This window comes from Belonocnema kinseyi, chromosome 2, assembly GCF_010883055.1.
Source record: "Belonocnema kinseyi isolate 2016_QV_RU_SX_M_011 chromosome 2, B_treatae_v1, whole genome shotgun sequence".
In the NCBI taxonomy this organism is placed as follows: domain Eukaryota; kingdom Metazoa; phylum Arthropoda; class Insecta; order Hymenoptera; family Cynipidae; genus Belonocnema; species Belonocnema kinseyi.
Window position 1 is genome coordinate 35,693,942 of NC_046658.1, and position 21,198 is coordinate 35,715,139.

The following is a 21,198-nucleotide window of genomic DNA, read 5'->3' on the forward strand; positions in this document are numbered from 1 at the left end:
CTCCCTTGGTACAATACCCCACAACTACTATTAACATATAATTATAACCCCATTGTACAGTCACTAGTGAGTTTGCAAGTAGATACTACATTAAGCTTCAATTAATAAAGCCAAAATATTAAAGAATTAAAACAAAATTTTTTTGCTCAATTTAGAATTTTTTGAAAATGACCAAAAAACATGTTTTTTTTATGGAGTCATATGCACACATTTTCTTATTTTAAGCTTTTTCAAAAAAAGTATGCAGTTAAGTTAACCAAAAAAACATGTTATTTTGCACATTTACAACAAATTCTAAATTAGGCAAAAAATTTGTTTTCATTTATAATTTTTTATTATTTTTCACTACAAAAAAACTTTTCATATAACAAATTAATTGTAATTTTTGAGCCAATAAGAAAATTTTTTGAATTGAAATTAAATTTTATTTTTGAATGAAAAAAGAGAACAGAATGTATTAACCGATTTCAACTTCTTTTTCCTTTTTTCGCATGGCAAATCACACATTTGTTTCTCTCGGCTTGAGTGATTCCAATAATTTTAGCATTTTCACTCCGTTCTAGCCCATGTGAAATTGTTTTACAATTATCTCTTGTTATAATATATAAATGATTGCTTTACGCATTACAATAAGCATTTTTGTATTTTTCTTTTATGTTGAACAGCGACTACGCCGAAGGATTGCAGCCCAACTCTGTCGCCTTTGAATGCATTTTCAAGATCGATGGACAATTCATCACTGTCTCGTTCTGTTGAGCAGCTGTCGAGTCCTTTGGACTCCGAGCCTAGAAGAAACAAACAGCCTCCACCTGTCATCCCACCTGCTGCACACTCACGGTCTTCTGCCACAAGAGGGGGCACGTGGGGTTCTATTTCAAGGTAAATAGAATTCCCTACTCCTCCCACTCCTCTTGCTGTCTAATTGACAAGTTACTCTGTATTATTAATGAAAATCGCATTTTATAATCTTCTTGTGGACATGGGCAAATGAAAAATGTTTATCAATATGCATCAACAAATTTTTCTAATGAAGCTTGGTGCACTACTTCTATACTCTGTTCCCCAAGAGAAGATAATACAGAACGACAAATTTTGGTTTCCTTTTTCGCATCTCATTGTTTAATATTTCAAGAAGGAGGGATGTCTTCAAATGTTTAGCCAATCTGAAGTGAAACTCTTCAACTTCATGATAAAAGTGTGGGCTTTATGTATTTTACTACTTTTTCTGTTTAAAGAAAATGTATATTGCACTTAGCAATTTGAAAATAGCATAATAAGAATCTACGCATTTTGCCTATTCCAATGATATATTAGTTGTCTAGGAAAGTTTAAAGTTTGAAGATGTTTACGTGAGAAACCTTCGCACAATATGGAATTTGATATTGATTACTTCCCCGATTTTCGAACTTTATTGACAAATTACATATTGTTTGATTCGGGATAATTTGCACATTCTGAATATATTACTTTCAAGTCGGTGATTGAAAAATGCAAATATTTTTAAAACTTACAAAAAACATCCATTTCAACAATGTTATTGGTGAGTGAATTTTATCTTACTACAATTTTTATTACCAATTTGCGAAATTTCGTTAACTTTTAATAAAATTTAACTATTTTGCTTTAAATTATTAAAAAAATGACAGTACAATTTCATTAAAAAAAAAAATGTTTTTCTCTTGTAAGAAATAACTGATAACACTATTTCAAGTCTTAAAATCATAAAAGACTTTTTTCTCGAAGCCCTGATTTTTAGCACGATAACTAGCTCAAATTAAAAAAAAGTGCAAAACATACATTTCAAAACACCCTATGTTTTTTTGTAATTGAATTTTTCTTACAATCGCTATTTGCCAATTTTTTAAAATTGGTTGGCCTTTAAGATAATCCCACCATTTTCTTTCAGATTGGTTTAGAAGCGACCACACTCAACAATGACAAAAATTACAGCAATTACAACACTTACAAAAAGAAAAAAACAAGTTTAACTTTTTATTCTAAATTAAAATTACCGCCACGACAGATGCGACTTTTACCGAATGTTCATTTTTGTAGTATGGTTACCTGATTTTTTCAAAAAACAAGATACTAAGCCCAACTAACGCCGCCGTGGAACCCCCTTCCAGGATGAAGACAATTTTCAAAATACATTTTTAAACCCTTAAAACCAAATGATCAGTGGACGTTTTTAAGTTTGAAGTGTTTCATAGATTACGCTATTTTTGTGCACCGCGTTCCAACAGCAAAGCTACAACCCCAAGATTTTGGATGGAGTGATAGTCCAACTTTACTATGCATAAGAAAATAATGATAAAAACACCTTTGATAACACGTGTTTCCCAACTAAACTAAAAATTGAGGGATAATTGAAGATTGTACGATGATGGCATGGGGGTTTTAGGATGCTTTTGAGGGCCGCTTGTTCGAACTAATTTTTGTATAGGTACTGTATAAACGATGAAGTTCGTCTTTTATAAATGGTGTTCCAAATGTGAGGTTCAACCTTAGAATCATTGCCCTACCACAGTACATCAGCTTGATCATGGCTATGGGGGCGGCGATTTGGCAAGCTAAGTGCAGAGGGCAGCATCATGGATTGAGACATGCCTTGTGCACAGGCATAACGCATTATCTAGAGTTTCCTCAGTTTTTTCTTATTTTGAAAGAGATGTGCACCTTAATTTTTACACCCAAATGCCACAGACATATTTCAAAATTAATTCTTTAAACTAACACCCCAACACGGCGCTATCAAAGATTTATTGAATTCCTCTAGGGAAAGTTGTGTCGCGTTATCCCCCCCCCCCCACCAGCTATAAAGTAACCGGAATCGGAAATACGTAGCAATGAGCTACACATTTAAAATATTCTAGATGTCGCACACATAAAAACTTTAAGAAGAGGTTATGTGTCGCATATATTTATGTACACTATTTATTGTGAAAACAAGATTTTTCAATGAAAAAAAAACAATTAAGTCGTTTTGCATTCCTTACTGCCGTAATAGTTCTGGCCAAATTAGTAGCCAAATATTCACGCTTTTGTTTGTTAACACTTGAGTGCTCGTCTGAGTGACAATCGCAAACCCCACGGCCCCCGCGCAGCTCCAGTTATACCTACCTGTGGCGCAACGTCAATTCTCGGAAGGGCTATAAAGGAGAGGGCTATTGAAAAGTTTCACTGTATTTCGTCGATTTTTGCTTTTTCATATCAGAATTTGCAATCAAGCTAAATCTAAGGAAAAAGATATGGAAAACAACATGCTAGCAAAAGCATGGCTATGCACATAATTTATCAGTAAGAGCTTAGGTGCTGAGAATTCTAAACTTATAGGAACGAACTTATCTTCTTTTTTTAATTGCGACATGTTTTCCAATATTACTTTTTTGTTCAACGTGCATGATAAACGAGACTGCCGAACCTATAAAACCGTCAGAAAGTATGAAATGGCCGCCCGGCCAACGCTGACGCATGTGTACTTCGAGAGTACCCGTATGAATCCATATCAGCGAGCGGGAAGGTGTTATTATTTTCGCCCGCTTATAGTGGCGGGAATGCGCTTACCGACCGCTTACCGTTGCAATCTTCATTCTCCAACAGCCCACAAGAGACATTTCTTCTCGTTTAGCTCCTTGTTTATCGTGCACTAGGACAAAAATATCGTGTGTGGCAAGGGCGACGTTGGTCAGTCGCCACTCGTGAGATTGCCCTAATTCCCAGATAACAATTCTAGCGCACTTTACGCGCATGGCGCAGGCACGCCATGTATATTTTCACGCACGAAGTGCGTTCAGATCAGCAAGCAGATGTATCTTCGTGGATGCGCATATGCCAGGTATGTCGTGTAACGCACGTGCATGCGCGCATGATGCAAGCACTCAGTGCGCGGACGATGAGGGTCTTAAAATTGTTTATTTATAATAAAATGAAGTACGAAAACGATTAAATTTCTAAGTTTTATTTCAGAAATTGGAAATTATGACAATTTAATAGGGTAACGGAACCAATTACCGGGGGGGATCAAATTGTCTGAGGTCAAAGATAAAGGTTTTCCTTTTTTAGGTTAGGTTTTGCTTTTATCATTACTAAAATTAGATGTTTAAAATTTTAAGTTACAAGATATCAAGTGTTTCTTCGAGAAATGATTCCCCTTTCGTAATTCGTTCAGTTACCGTATTAAATATGTCATAATTTTCTATTTCTGAAATAAAACTTTCAAATTAAATCTTTTTCGTACTTTATTGTTCTCTAAATAAACAATTTTAAGACCCTCTTCGAACGCGCAGAGGATACAAACCTATTTAATATTCTCGTGTCGGATGCAAGATCAATATAAATCTCCGTCGAATTTGCATATTCGACGAAAGGGTCAAACCACCGAACTGGCATTACCTTAGAGTCGTTAGACTTTAGAGAACAAGCACTATAAAGTCTGTCAGTGAGGGCAATGTGGCCACCATGAGCTAATGCGCTTGAGTTAGGGTCGCGCTTACCTTTTCCGCGGTTGGCGCTGAGTTCAAAATGTCTATTAAAAATAATTCTTTATTAAATAAATATTAATTACAAAATGAATATTCATTATTTTGTCTGAAATTATAACTGTTTTTTTAAAATTTGTTTTTTTGTTTTTAGCTGAAAATGTAACTATTCCATCTTTATTGTAAATTTAGCTTTTTTTGTTTAAAATTAAAGTATTTGGTTGAAAATGTTTTTGGTGTGTTTCGATTTCATACATTTTATTTAGTTAATAATAAGTTCTTGCATGCTTTTTAATGAAATTGTTTCTTCCTGTTTTGATGTTATTTTTTAACTTCTTTTAATTTTATGTTTAAAAAAAAAAAAATTTATTTTGCACACAGTAATATTTTTAACTCTCTTCTTCATGTTTATGTGAATTCAAAATATCAAACATTTTTTGATGGATAATAATAATAATGATAAATTTATATTTACTACCGCAGATTTATAAGAAAATTCATAGTGCATACATGTATGCTTCGGTTAGTTCGGAATTCCGCCACGGGCTGATTTTACACAAGCTGACATTGGCGACGCATTGTGCACACACTTAAGGCGCATGCACAGAATGCACTTAGATGTAGTGCATTCTAGCAAGCATTTCGTGCGCGCATCCACGTGCGCGCACGGATTTTTATCTGCGTTGTCGCCCTTGCCACACAATATACTATTTATAGATTAATTTACAAATTAAAAATGTAATTTTGAATGAACTTTTGCCTGCAACGTGAATTCTCTGCAATATTTATTGTACAATAAAATCTTTTTAAATTGAAATATAATTTCAGCAAATGAGCACTGAAAACTTCTTTAGTTTATTTATTTAAATTAAATTTCAGTTGTAACATAAATCCTCTCTTTTTATCTTGTTCTGAAATCAAGACTTTTTAAAATGAAAAACAAGTTTTTAGGTCTAGAAAAAATATTGTAGGCAGCTATTGCAAAAAATGTTTTTTACCCTACCGATAGAAAATCTCAGAATATTCTCAGGCGAAATAGCATGGCCCATTTCAGGCTATATGCAGGCTCGACTTGAATGATTTGGTATGAAGAGATAGTAGAGATTTAGGTGCATTCCGAGGTCCTTTGAAGAGTAATGTGGCAGTCATATAATAGCCCTATTGTATTCCTCAAGTACCGGACGGTCAGAGTTATTTACAGTAGTTGGCCGTTACCAACCCGACTCCCTTTTTAAATTCTTCTATAGATTATTAACACTTTTTTTAATTGATGAATTTTCTCATTTTACATATTTTATAATTATACCTTATATACTAATATACTATTTTGGAGTTGAATTAAATTTTTTTGTCTGTTCTGGCATATCTCATTTCATTTACGAGATACTTCATGTTTAGTCCAAACCCGTAGATTCCAAATTATTATGTTTTAGACTGTTAACTTTGAAATTTAAAAAATCTATTTCTAAATTTTAATCCGAAAGCTAAACAAAAGACCCTTAGTGAGTGTAGGCTACTCTATTAAAATAGCCTCTCCGCTTGTTATTTACGATCGTATTCTTATTTCAATTTCAGCATCTCTGCTTGTTATTTATGATCGTATTCTTATTTCAATTTCGAAAAGGACATTGTAGAGCCTTCAGACCGTTTAAGCGAGCTACCTGGACCTTAAAAAATATCCACCTGAGTGCCTGCAGAGTATTTTTCAGAGCTTCTCAGAGCCTGAGAATCTTCAATATATATCCTGAGATTTCTATCAGTAGGGTAGCCTCATAAAAAATACTTCTTTTACATCTGATTACTTATCTCTGTTTTCAGAAATATTACTTTAATATACTCTTTATTTCGTCGCTTCTAGGATTAAATTTAATTTATTTACAATATTTTAATCAAATGTGTTGTAAAAGGCCGTACCCTACCGATTGAGAATCTTAGAATATCCTCAGGCGAAATAGTTTGGCTCGTTTCAGCCTATCAGCAGGCTCGATTTGAATGATTTCATCTGAAGAGATAGAGAGATTTGGGTCCTTTTAGAGGTCCTTTTAAAGTGATGCGACGGTCATATAATGGTCCTATTATATTCGTGACGCACCGGGCGGGTAGAGTTATTTCCAGTAGTTGGCCGTCACCAACCCGACTTCCTGTTTAAATTTTTTGTCAAATTATTAAAACTTTATTTTAACCCCAAACGGATCCCCTGGTATTTTTTACCCTCACCGGGTCCTGTGAGTGCCAAACGTCACCCATTTAGATTTCCTGTGCACTATCTTTTCCTTTCATCGGTATAGGTTGATAATATAAACCATTCTCTTCGTTTTTTTATGCCGAAGAGAATGCTGTATATAACAGTTGGTTTTCATTAAGATAAAGTATTGAAAAAAATGTGTATACAAATAAAAATCGCGAAAATCCTGAAATTGACATTTTTTGGCAAAAATGATGTCATTTCTCTTTTAGTTAATTAATTTGGAAATTTCTAACGGCATTTTGAAGGGGGCGAATTTCACTTCAAGATGGTGTAGATTATGATTAGGTTCCTTGCAAACAGTATGTTTATTTGAAAATTCGAAGTTAGAAAATTAAAAAAAAAACGAGAACTATCGGAAGTGTGGCCAGGATGCTTATTATTATAAATAATTTGAATGCATAATAGGTCAATCTCTTTGTTTTCGGATGGAAAATAAGATGGTATCGGAATAAGATGGTCGAAATTAAAAAAGAAGTCTTTTCTACCTAACTATTTTTATTTTTAAACTAATGCTCGAAATAAAATTGGATTAAAAAACATTAAATCAAACTGAATATTGCATTAAATAAGCTCAATCAACTTCGTTGCAAAGGATGTACAAGACCGCCCTATGTTGGTCACACACGGGTCGGTTGCAACTTCTCTCTTTTTCCTGCGACACTGCATTCACAGCATCGGCACTTCTTATTTCGCATATTCTCGACATCTTCGATGCTAAATTCAATTATTCATTCATAATTTATGGATTTATTTATTATTGGAATTTATTAGCACTGTATGAATACAATTAAAGAAAAAAACTTTACGTTGATATATATCACATGATTAGTAATTTTTACATATAATTTTCACTTAAATCACAAAAAATACATTCGAAACATCGAAATATCATGATATACGTCAAATACATTCATTTACATGAAAATGTGAAATTGACTTAATGTGACGAAACTCGAACATAACGTATCCTTTGGGGGACAAATGTGCCCCAAGCGCTCAGCATTTCCTTCTCACTTCACAGACAGCAAGCAACCGGCAACATCAACCACTTTATCGCAATGTAGGATAGTCGAACTGAAATTCGAAAATTTGTAGTATAAGTTTGAATTTAGACAATTTATGAATTAATATTTTTAAATTTTGTCATAAAAAAGAATGTTTTTTGCTTTGCAATCATTTTCAATGGTAAAATCTGAATTATTTTTATTGTTATTTTATTTATACTGTATATTACGCAGATGTTACAGCATTTATCCAACAGCCTTCAATAATAAAATTTTTAAAAGTGTGTTTTAAAAAAAGATTCTTCGCTTTTTATACATTCTTAATTGTAACGCCTGCATCATTATTGTCATCATTAACAAAGATTAGCTTTTATGAATGTGCTCAAGTCGAACTTTTCGACTTCAGCATGTCTTGATTGGGGGCAATTCAAGTCTAACTGAAGTCGAAGCATTTTTACTCGGGAATGTACCCAATTGTTGGCAGGTTAAGGCGAACTTCAGGCTTTGAGAATGAAATTAATGTCAAAAATGGTATGTGTGATAAATGTAATACTAATATGCACAGTGCTAATATAACAGGGTATCAAATTCTAAGCTTTATTTACCTTCATATATATTAGAAAATAAAAAAAAAATAAAAATTAATATTATTTCTTGAAAAAAAGATCCTACTCCATCTTCACTCCCAATGGAGTGAAGATGGAGTAGGATCTTCTTTTCAAGACATAATTTTAATTTAAAAATATTATTTTCATTCTAGTCTTATTAAGACGTTAAGCATTTTCTGTTATTGAAGATTCTTAACTTGATCGATATTGTGTAGATTTTCTGCCTTCATGGGTTAGAGGGTTGATCTACTGTCGGTAAGGTACAATCTCTGATGATATAGCAGGTAAATTAAAGAAATTTTAAATAATAAAAATTAGCTCGTTGGCCTAAAAATTCAATTCTTGGCAAGGTTGACACAATTCTTGGCAGAGATGGACCCAATTATTGGTACCCCAGTCATATGAATAGGAAATGGTGAAGGGATCAGATTAAACTAAACTTTTATAGTATCACTAAGAAATGAATAGTGAAAAGAAACATTTTTTATCAATCCTTTTTTATTTATAAAAAAAATAGCCTGGCTTAAATTACTTAGTTGTCAGCATCTATCTAGTTCAAATTCAGAGGTTATGATCCTCGGCTTCTTTTGACTGCTTCAGCAGAATTAGCAGAATCAGTATTTTTCGAAAGTTGATTTTCTTTTTTGTTGGAGTATTTAGCTTTTAACTTCCTTTTTCTGGTAACTCCTTCAGCAGAATCAATAAGATCGTTAATATTTGAAGCTTTATTTTTTTAGTTCATAGTCTTTTTGGTTTCAAAAATATTTCTATTTCTATCTTCTTGGGCTTTTTCTGAAATTTAATTTCGCCGTTTTCGTTTTTGCTTTTTATCTTGCTTAGTCTTAGCTTTATTTTTCTTTCAATTGATTTTTTGTAATTCCTATTCTCTTCATTCCTGTGACGTTAAAGTATGGATCCCTTTTTTCTTTATTTGTCTTCCTTTTCGTTTTCAAGCTAGAGGGAAACGCTAATAACCATGCATATTTTCGCTCTTTACACATTTTAAAGCAATTTCTTGTACGTGTTATGTTGAAATCGCTTATCGTATAAAATCTGCAGGTTTGTTTAATTACAAAACACTTCTTTTTTCTCTACACTATTTAAATCAGCCTTATTATTATTTAACGCATTTTAAGAAGTGTTAAGAATTACATCCGAGATTCTTGTTCTAAATGTAAATCAGGCAGTAATTTTTTTTAGACAGTCTAGTTGTGAGTGATACATTAGGTTGATTTTTTGGTTAAGTCTACATTGCTAAGTTGGGAATTTACTCTTATTTCTAAATAACATATATCACTAAATATGATTACTAACTTCTTTTAAGTACGGCTCCAGTCATTTACTTTAAAATATTGTTTTTACCTTTATTTCGTTCTTTCATTCTGAACTTTACAGAACAACAAACGAACATAACCATCATTTCTCCGATTGCCAAGAATAGAAATCATTGCAAGAACATACAATCCAATTCTTGGCAGGGGGTGCCAAGAATTGCGTACAATGCTTTAAATTGAAAATTCATTGGCACCCCCTATTATTTATTGAATAAATTTTAGTGAAATCTTTGTTATTTTTTATCAACAATTTTAACATTTCCTCGAAATGTGCTGAAAAGAAAATAGTCACTTCCGCTAATTATAACGTTGCTAGGGGTAAATTGGAAACTGCACTTATCTAAAGGTTTTCTGTAGCTAACCTGAAAATTCTTGGCAGTCTGGAAGCAAGGCTGAATTTTTTAATTTCAGAACACATAAGTTATTATTTAGCATAAGATGAATACATATTATTACAAAAAATGTAGGCGCATTTACAAAAAATTAAAAACAATTTGCTATTTACCTCTATTATCTTATTATTTCACAAAATCTGGAGAAGAGTGCCAACAATTGGGGGGGGGGGGGGGGGGGTGGCAAGAATTAATGCTTTTACCCTACAGTTCGAAGTAAGGTGAGAATAATCTCACGGGTCAATTTCGAAATAGACTTTGGAATCTCATCACCCCTATTGTCATTAACGAATACCCAGGAAATTATGTTATCTACAGCTGATTGAATTAAATTTTATTTTGCTATTTAAATTAGTGAAAATTATGTACTATTTAAATTAATAAATATCACAAAATAATTATTTCATAGGTTACAATTCAATTAACTTATTTAATTGGTACCATTTTAACTGGTGCGAAGTAAGAGAGTAAAGAAAGCTTTTTGGTTTCGACCAAGCAAATTAATTTTCTACTATAAAAGACGAATTCTTAACAAAAAACATAAATCATCAACCAAACAGCTAAATATTTCACTAGAATATTGAATCTTTAACCAAAAAATTATTTAAAATTTAGCCATGTAAGATAAATTGGAAAATATCATTCTTTGGGATTTTTGGAATAACTTCTATGGGGTTAGGAAAGTGTTACTGTTGTACACCATGTCCGGACCTGGAGCTTTCCAGTAACTTCCAGTTTTCAAAAGCGTTGAAATGTCTGAATCTGGGATGTTATGCAGCACTATATAAGGCTTCTGTTCGTTTTCCCTCAAACACCCGAACAGTAGTTAGTCATGTCTTCCAATTAAGACTCTTTGGTATCTTGCTCGTTATTTTTCTTTAAACTCAGTTCAGGATAGAACCTTCTTTCATCTGTCTGAAAGATTCGATTTTGATACCTTATTGTGTTAATGCCTCGATGTACCGATGGTGGATGATTTTAGTAACATGGTGCATCAGTTCCCTAGTTCTGTTTCCTGTATTATTATATTATTATTATTATTATTCAATATTTTGTTTTTTCGACCTAGGGTCGATACAAATGAGTAACAATACAAGATACAAATATAGACAAAAAGTAATCATGTGCAACTAGATTAAGCAGCAGAATGAAAAGAAGTAACTTACAAAAATGGTACAAGCAAAAAAATTGTTTAAGGTTGTCAAGACAGTCACGTCTCCAGAATAAATGCTCTTGTTTGTAGAATCTCTCGGACGTACAATGCAACTTTGCGCAGCTCGTGTGGACAATTAGAGTTTAAAAGACTCAGCCAATACTGGCTGTTCACTGTCGTGGTTGCTGGGTGACCAAAGATTGATATTCTTGAGTCAGTATAGGCAGGACAAACAGCCAGCAAATGATAAAGGTCCTCTGATACTGACAGGTTGCATATAGGGCAGAGTCTAGCAGGGTCATAAGTAAATTTATATTCTCTAAAACGTATACAACCCCTGATAGAGCCCAGAAGTCTGAGTTGAACAATAATAGAAGTTATATAAAAAGGTAATCTAAGGTGAAGATATGATTGAAAGTCCGGATAGAGTTTCAGATGTGGGAAGACTTGGAGACTACTTGAATGGAGAGATCCATAGTCGAAACGCCAGAGATAATCAGAAAAAATTATTGAGAAAAACATCCATATTTTCAATGAGCAACGTAGAATCCCATTCAAGCCACATTTTCTCCGAGTTACATAAAGTGAACATATTTTAAAGCTGGAGAACCCAGTTATACTTCGGGTTGCAATCAGGTTTTGAGAACATTGCCTTTAATTTAAGAAAACATCTTTTAGGATACCTATCATCAAGCATGCCCAACAACCTCGACAACCATCTCAGCGCTGACTTAAATATATCATAAGCTAACTGTAATCTACCTGTCTCTAAGCGGAGGGCAAAATTCGGCGTGTATATTGGTAAGCCTAGTATTTTTTTAAAGAAAGAGGACTGTAATTTCTCGACTGAATCAAAGTACCTTAATCCCCAGACTTCTATTGCGTAAAAAAGAACACTAAGTGTGAGGCTACGAAAAAGGGTTGTCTTAGTTTTTCAGGCATTAGATTTAGATGCGAATAAGATTCTTGAAACAGAACCCATAGCAATATTCGCAGCAGACATTCTTTTTTTTGAACTCTTTATGAAAAAGACCCGAGTCTAATGTGTTGACACCGAGATAGACAAATTCGCTCACTACCTCTAAGCTGAGCCTGTGCGTAGACGAATTTGTATTCACATGGCCGACCTTTGTAGTATACCATAACTTTTGATTTTGCTTCGTTGACCGTTAAAAAATTGTTCATACAGTATTGGGCGATAAGGTTAATTTTTGTTTGTAAGTCAGCCTGAGAGTGAGCGAATATGACTATGTCATTAGCATAAGCAAGTAGGATAACGTCACATAAGGGATCTATTGAAATTCCATGCATACAGTGATTTCGTAAGTACTCTTCTAGATCATATATGAAAAGTGCAAAAAGTAGAGAGCTAAGGATCTCACCTTGAAGCACCCCACAAGTTACCTTCACGGACTAAGTCAGACCCTCGCAAGTACGAATAGACATATTAGCGTTATCATAGAGATTTTTTATAATTCGTATAAGTTTAGTGGACATGCTTATCCTTAAGAGTTTGCTCCATAGGTGACAGTGGTTTACTAAGTCGAAAGCCTTTTTAAAATCTATATAAAAAGCAAAGATTCGTCGCTTTGGGATAGACAAATGGATTTGAGTAAAAGAAGTTAGGGTATAAATATGACCAATACAACTTCTTCCAGGCCTGAAGCCAGCCTGATTTTCTGGGAGAATGTTTACCTCGTTGACCCACGCAGTCAATCTCGTCAACAGGATCTGAGAAAAGATCTTAGTAATAGTATTTATAAGGGCAATTCCCCAGTAATTATGAGGCTCAGATTTATTACCCTTTTTATACAACATAAATGCATGTATTTTGGCCCAGCTAGGTGGGACTCTTTCCTCGGCTCAGATCACGTTGAAGAGGCGCCCTACGTAATCTACCCAATTTCCTGGAAGGTTTTTGACAAATTCATTAGGAATCCCATCCTCGCCCGGCGCTGTATAGCGTTTACATTTCAATAAAGAGGCTTTAATTTCATCAATCAAGATATCACAGTTCCATAAAGGGCGTTTGTTTACAATCCACTGTATGCAAATGGGAGCCTCAATCGGATAAAGAAAAAAAGAAGGTCTTGCCATGCATGCATGCTTACATTGTTAGTCGAAGGAGACCGCAATCTGAATCTATTGACCGCTGCCCAAAAATCCTTAGAATTATTACAAGCCGCTAGTGAATTCAGCAGTGCATATTCGTATTACCTCTTCTTGGACCTACGTAACTCCAGAAAATATCTTTTGGTTTCTAGATATTTTTCCCCCTCCGCATCGGCAAAACCCGACCTTTTAAAGACATTTAAAGATTGTCTAAGCCTATGGCGCGTGACTCTATATTCTTTATCATCTCAAGGTTTCTTTCCTGGAGTATGCCATTTAGGCTTAGAGAGTAAATTTAACTTATCGGCAACAGATGAGATTGTGAGAATTAAATTATTATTTAGAGTATTTATCTCATCATTGAAGTACGCAAAGTTCTCAGAAATAGAGATCTCATGTGTATAGTCACAATTGCGGTTTTCATTCCAAATTATTTTATTGTACAATAAAAATGACTCTCTATTTACATTTGCGTCCATCTGTATGAAATACGAAATATCAACGCGAACCTGAAGATGGTCGGATGACGTAGGCAATTGAATTACTTCAAAATTAGAAATCGGGTCTATTGCGCCTATATTACACGCAACAAGATCGTTAACACTCATACCCTGAAATCCAAGGAAAGTGTAATTTCCTGGAAAATCTTTAGGGAATCTCCAATTTAATATCATTAGCTCACCACTCTCAAGAATTTTAACAAGAAACTCCCCCCTTGCGTTGATTTCAGAGTCCAGTGATCTTCGCTTATACAATGCTGCAGAATTTATGTTAGATTCCTCATCGTCCGATAGGTTGTGAATCAAAACATTGCATGAGCGGGCTTGCCGCTGAAGAAAGTCAACCTGTCGCTTGAGTGAACCGCACTTTTCCTCTAATTTCTGATGACTTTCTTTCAGCTTTTTATACTGTGCTTTGGATGTGCCAAATTCGATCTTTAGAACATCAAAATCGGACTTCAATTGAGCTGTGTCAGTTTTAAGAAGTTTGACGTCCTTTTTGGTTTCCTCTGTGTCGGCTTTGATGGAGTTTAAAAGTTTCAGCACATTTGAATCGCTACTCATTTTGTAAATATTAGCTACTTTGAATGTTGGAGATAAGAGCGATCGATAATAGCTGTCACCTTACACACGCACACGAACACAGCGCGCTAAGCCTGGACGAATCACGCACACTATCTGAGGGGCAACGCAAAATTTATAAAGATGTCTGTTGAAGACCACAAGTTCCACAGAAAGACACAAAATCGTTTAGAATCCCAAAAGGCACAAAAAGAGCGCGATAATAGCCAAAGAAAAAATCTAGCACTTGAAACTCTGAGTCAAATCAAGAAATTCATACGCAGCACGAGAGACACGTGTTGCTCACACGGACGCCATATTGCAACTCATTTTCTTTATTATATTCAGTGATTCGACCCAATTGCCACCTTACTTTGCTGACATCCATATCCAATCTCATATTCCATAATAGATCTTGATTCTTTCCCTGGGCAAAGACTTTAATTGTAAGCCTAGTTCTGCGGACCAACGTTCTAACGGCTGTCAAAGCTGCACAGTATACACAAGAGTTTGCACCTCTGACGCTATTTGTGCTGCGTTAAAATGTATAGGTAAAACCTGACTGTTAAGGTGTTTTATTAGTGCATGTAGATTATGTGTGATATTTTTCTTGAGCAGAGAATACCTTTGTGTTGGTTCTACATCTTTGGAGTCTATCAAAAAGCATCACAAAAATTCCGTTCAAGGTGCTTTAGTTTTTCTGGGATCTGGTTGCTCACTTCATCATTATTATTGCCCGGATGTGTTTCTAGTAGATGCGTTACTTGATGTACAGTATACATAACGCCTATGCTTCTAGCTAGGTCTGGCTGGTTAAGTGAGAGCAATAGATGGACTTCTCTCCTCACACTTACCCCACCTTTCTCTGTCAAAAAATATAGACGCGTAAAGTCTCTGTTCATATGGTATGTCCATTTTAATCACCTTCTAGGTTGTTGAACTTCTGTTCCTGTCTTTGGTTACATTAGGCCATCTGCTTCTGGAGGATGTGATGGTACTGGATCATCATCAGGTTGAAGATCATCAATTTCCAATGCTTGATCATGTGACGCGGCTTCCTCTAACTCTTATTCATTGCCGTAGTTTTCCACCGCCAAATCAACTTATTGTTTACTCTCCATAGCTCGATCTTCTGAAATTTTTAGATTAGTCCTGATGTTCTTCACCTTAGCGATAAGATCTCTTAGTTCGATTTTCATTATATGGGGATAGTTTGCAGCAAACTTCGCCCTAAAATTGTATTTTTTTCGCTTTTAGTTTCAAACTTCGCACTATAATAATAGAGTCGCCCCAATTCCTCTTTCATTGTGATATCCCACTTAATGTTCTCCCATGGCATAGTCCAGTCAATCTAGATGTTTTCCCTGCGTAAAATAGTAGCACCTTGCAAATTTGACAGAGGGTTCTTCATACCATCTTATAAGATATATGTAAAAAGTAAGAACTGAAAAACTGTGCCCCTCTCCCAAAATGGCGTTCAAATGGCAAAATTAATGTTTTTTGCATTTGATCATGGTTTGCACAAAAAGAACGAATCGCACAATGAAAAGTTGTCAATCAATGTTGTAAAGCATGAAATTCTCTATATTATTACTCAATTAAAAAACTTAATTATTTTACTTGATTATTAAGTCAGATTGTCCTTAAAAATTCAATAATTAATTCAACGGCAAGAAATAAATCTTTTGGAGTGTGAATACCCGATAATAATACCTTCATTATTAAACAATGTTCCTTAATTTTTTTAATCACATCGATATTGTTGTTTCTTAAATATTACATTGTTAATTAAGAAAAGTCCCTTTTTTGTTATTGCTGTGAGCATCAATCTAGCAATCGCACATCGGGTTTCGCCACCGGAGTCGATATTCGACACCGTTTATATTTGATGAAACAACAACAAAAATTGCTTTCATCAAGTTGCAAATATTTTTCATTTTGCAACTAAGGGCAACTTTTCAAATTACCGTATTTCCATGGAAAAAGTACGCAGCTCATTGTAATTTCGTATATCGAGTGCATTTATTTTTTAAGAAATTTTGACGCTGAGTTCAATTGTTTATACATGGCTGAAATGGACTGGTGCGAGATTTGTAATACTGAAAACAATTTGCAACGCACTTTTGCGATAATTTGCAAACCTTTTTTCAACATTCTAAATAAACATTAATTGAAAAATAATATAGTTGCAAGTTTCAAATGCAAATAATATGATTAGAAAGTTGTATTAGCGCATGCTCGAGTGAAGATTATTTTTCCTCTCGATGCGGTCTATCAATTTTTTTTTAAAATCATCAGTTTTCATGGAGCAGTTTCGTAGATATGACTACTCGAGCGAGTTTGAAGTCGAAACAGCGTTCCGTGCCAGCAACGAAAACCGAGAAATCGCTATCCCCTCCCCAGCGCCCTCGGACGCGCGGCATTGACGCTCCGCAGAGAGGTCACTTTCACTTGCCTTCTCCCCCGTGATAATGGTTCAAATCGAATGTCTCGGAAATACGTGGAAAAGCTGAAGACAGTTTTATCACCTCCACAAATTTGAACTCCGAATAATAATTAGAAGCGAAGATATAAATTGTTTTTAAAAAATTATATTCTCTGTTCCTAATTGTTATAAACAATTGAACTCGGCGTCAAAATCTCTTTAAAAATACATGCACTCGATATACGAAATTACAATGAGCTGTGTACTTTTTTCACGGAAATACGGTAATTTGAAAAGTTGCCATTAGTTGCAAAATGAAAAATATTTGAAACTTTATGAAAAACAATTTTTGTTGTTGTTGCATCAAATATAAACGCTCCAGTATCGAATCCAGTGGCGAAATCCAATGTGCGATTGCTGGATTGACGCTCGCAGCAATGACAAAAAAAGGACTTTTCCTAATTAACGATGTAATTTTTAAGAAACAACAATATCGATGTGATTAAAAAAAATAGTGAAAATTGCTCAATAATGAAGGTATAATTATCGGGTATTCACATTCCAAAAAATTTATTTCTTGCCGTTGAATTAATTATTAAATTCTTAAAGAGAATCTTACTTAATAATCAATTTGCAAGTAAAATAAGTAAGTTGTTTTAATTGCGTAATAATATAGAGAATTTCATGCTCTACAACATTGATTAACAACTTTTCGTTGTGCGATTCGTTCTTCTTGTGCAAACCATGATTAAATCCAAAAAATACGAATTTCGCCATTTGAACGCCATTTTGGGAGGGGGGCACAGCTTTGCAGCTGTTCATTTTTTAAGATGGTATAAACCATAAAGAATGATCTGTCAAATTTTCAAGGTGCTACTATTTTACGCAGGAATCGAGGGTAAAATGGACTAGATTGACTGTTGAGGTGATTGGCTGCCAATCACTAACGCTAACCAAATCATCCATAGCAGGAATATTTGATGTTCCACTGCTTACCGATTGTCGCAGATTTTCTGGATGGTCAGCTGTTTCATTAGTGGGGTCTTTCTGACCATCTCGCAGCTAACCATCACTCGGCAAGCGAAAAGCGTTTCAAAATCTTCAATAAATTCTCCATGATAATTTAGAGATTGTTGTGTGCCTCTTAGTCCATCTAAGAATGCGGGAGGAGATTCTTCGGCGTGGGGGGGGGGGGTATTGGTTTTTGGCTTGATTTGGCATTCCTGTGTTGTTTATTATAAAAAAAATGTTAATTCCGCAACACTGCTCTGACTCAGATCGCCGATCAAACTCTCTAGAAATCAACCCAGGCGAAGATTTTCACAACGTCATCATGTAAAGCTCTCCCCTCCAGCCCATTAGTCTCCAAGGTCCATCGTTTCAGGCGTCATTCACTCCACTGATACTTTTCACCATGCATTTCTTATAAACTATTGGTCGCCACACTTTTTTGTCCTGGCCTACCTCTCTAACTTCCTTCACGTCCATGCATTTTCTCATCAAATAAATATTTAGCAGTTCTAGAGTATTCATAGAAAAATGTTTCGAACTGGATAATATTAATTATGCTGACCTTAATAGTAATGGAAAAAACAGTTCACCTTCCTGATTTTGTAGGTAGTTTCTGTTGATTTCGGAAGATTTCGCAAATTAGTTTCAATTGCTTTTGCAATATGATTTTTTTCAGTCAGGTACACCTTATGTGATAGCGGTTGCGCTCGTCTTTCAAAATATCTACACTAGAATTCACCTTTAATATTTTTGTATAACACACGGAAAATCGCAGCAAAACTTGTGTGTAGTACAACGGGCTTAAGTTCTAGCTGACGCCGGAGAAAATCATACCTGGCTATGCGATTTTCGGACGGTCATATTCTTACAAGAATGGAGCTTTCGTCAAACCCCTACTACTTTTAAAGCCACTATACGAATCCACTGAAAATCGAACTCTCAACCTGCCATCCCGGAAGTTTTGGGAGCGAGCTACGGAACTTCTTCGTGTAAACGTGTCTAGCCTACTTAAACTCACTTTTTTTCGTATTTGCAATGCACTAGTACTTTTTTCACTTTTTAAACTGAAAAATATCAAAATATGGCAGTTTTGCACATTATTCGAATTTTTGTCTCCAATTTTTTATAAATTTTCATCTCTGTATTCCAGAACAAATAAAGCAGCAAAATGATAAGCAATCATTACTGGAAAAAAATTTTAAACCTGCATTTTATTATGAAGTAATAGATGAAAAATATACATACTCTAGAAAATGTTAGTAGAAGTCTCAAGAATTCGCATTCGTCTTGCCTCTACTGTAATTTTCGCGAACGAGGAAATCATTTTGAAAAATTTTTCATGCCATATCTTTTTCTCCTCATCAACAGAACAAGAGACTTTATTGATATTTCTATCGCGCTCTTTCACTTAGAAAAGATAACGGGTCATTTTATTGTTGAGGTTTTTACGTAGGGCTTTTACAGCCTTTAATTTTCCGTAGTTGATGGATGTTGGCTCGTTGTTGAGCGGCTTTTCAAAAGCTTACAGCAGAAATTCAAACTCATACAACGACCTAATAGCTTCTATTGTACACGAGATGAAGCAGCGCGACGAAAACTGCAAGCCATTAAGTGAATTTACCGAGAATAGTTATCCTTTTTTTAAAATATCTACGAATTCTTAACAGTGGAATGCTCAGTCATCTGGTATTTACAATTAGTTTTTTATTTTTCGGTATGGAAATTAGCAGAATAAATTTGTAGAATACAGGTCGGACAGTTCGTACGGTTATTTATTATGTACGTATGAGTAAAAACTTACAGACCTGGCAACGGGAAGGTGGACATGGGTTATTGTACCCGGACTTATAGACACAACGTTGAATAAAACTTAAATTATAAGAAGATGAAATATGTATATTTTAAATGTAAGTGTTTTTCACTGAATATCTAATGCATAGCAAATATTTTGTTTCAATTTTATTAAGAATTTCAAATCTGTAAAATTATATTCGTGACTTCAAAATCTCAATTTGATATCAATGACTCTTATTTAAGCTGTGAGCAATAAGTTAAAAAGAGTGTATCGACCTTAAGGAAAAAATAAATTAAATTTTTTCGTTTAATAATTTTTGAACAGTGTTTAAAAGTTATGCTTAAAAGTTTGCACTAGTATTTATGGAACAAAACTCGGCAATTTCTTTATGGGCAATTCCACAGAACTTTTTGAATTGCAATTTCGCGCCTTTTTTCACGTTTTCGTTTCATATATTTCAATATTGTAACTATCTATCGTAAACTATGTTTAAGAAATGAACTAATAATGTCTATCTGATGACTTTTTTCTATGCTGCTTTGTAAATTTACAAAAAATATTAATTATTTAAATAATTTAAATTAAGAATTAGGAGTTTGCCCTTTTCCACATATCAATTTGTTTACAAAGTGAACCAAGAATATCTGTATTATGACTCTTTTCTGTGTTGCTTTGCAAATTTACAAGAACTATTAATCATTTAAAACATTTCAATTAAAAAGTTAGGAGTGTGGCCTTCTTTCTACGAATAAGCTCAATTTTTTTACAGAATTAGCTAAAAAATCTTTCCGCTGAGTTTTTTTCTATGATGCTTTGCAAATATACAAGAATGTTAATAATTTAAACTATTTCGATTAAAACATTAAGAGATTGGCCTTTTTCTTATGATTAAATGTGTTTACGGAATCAGCTAAGAGTGTCTACCCGTGACTCATTTTTATGTTGCATTGTAAATCTACCAGAAATATTAATTATTCAAACAATTTTAATTACAAAATTAAGAGTTTATCCTTTTTTCTACAAGTCAATTTGTTTACGGAGTGAACTAAAAATGTCTACCCAATGAGTCTTTTCTGTGTTACTTTCTGACTTTACAAGAACTATTAATTGTTTAAGCAGTTTCAATTTAAAAATTAAGAGTTTGACCTTTTTCTAGGAATAAGCTCAGTTTTTTAACAAAATTAGCTAAAAATATCTTTCCAATGATGTTTTATCTATGATGCTTTGCATATATACAAGAATATTAATTATTTACCCTAATTCGGTTAAAAAATGAAGAGTTTGGCCTTTTTTCTACGAATAAGCTCAATTTTTTCAGAATTATCTCAAAATATCTTTCCGCTTTTTTTCTATGATGCTTTGCATATTTACAAGAATACTAATTATTCAAACTATTCCGTTTAAGACATTAAGAGTTTGGTCTTTTTCTATGAATAAGCTCAATTTTATTTACAAAATTAAGTAAAAATATCTTTCCGATGATTTTTTTTCTATGATCCTTTTTTCAAATTTACAAGAATATTAATTATTTTGACTATTTCGATTAAAAAAATAAGAGTTAAGCCTTATCCTACAAG

The 21,198-nt window shown here is 34.0% G+C and overlaps 1 protein-coding gene across 2 annotated transcripts in view; it reads left to right on the forward strand.

The window, feature by feature from the left end:
- Positions 1-21,198, forward strand: part of LOC117167570 (kazrin) — a 182,226-nt gene that overhangs the window by 135,040 nt on the left and 25,988 nt on the right. For both annotated transcript variants that reach the window (XM_033352604.1, XM_033352605.1), the window contains one exon: positions 666-879. In XM_033352604.1, the coding sequence (XP_033208495.1) occupies positions 666-879 (214 nt within the window). The remainder of the gene's footprint in view (positions 1-665; positions 880-21,198) is intronic.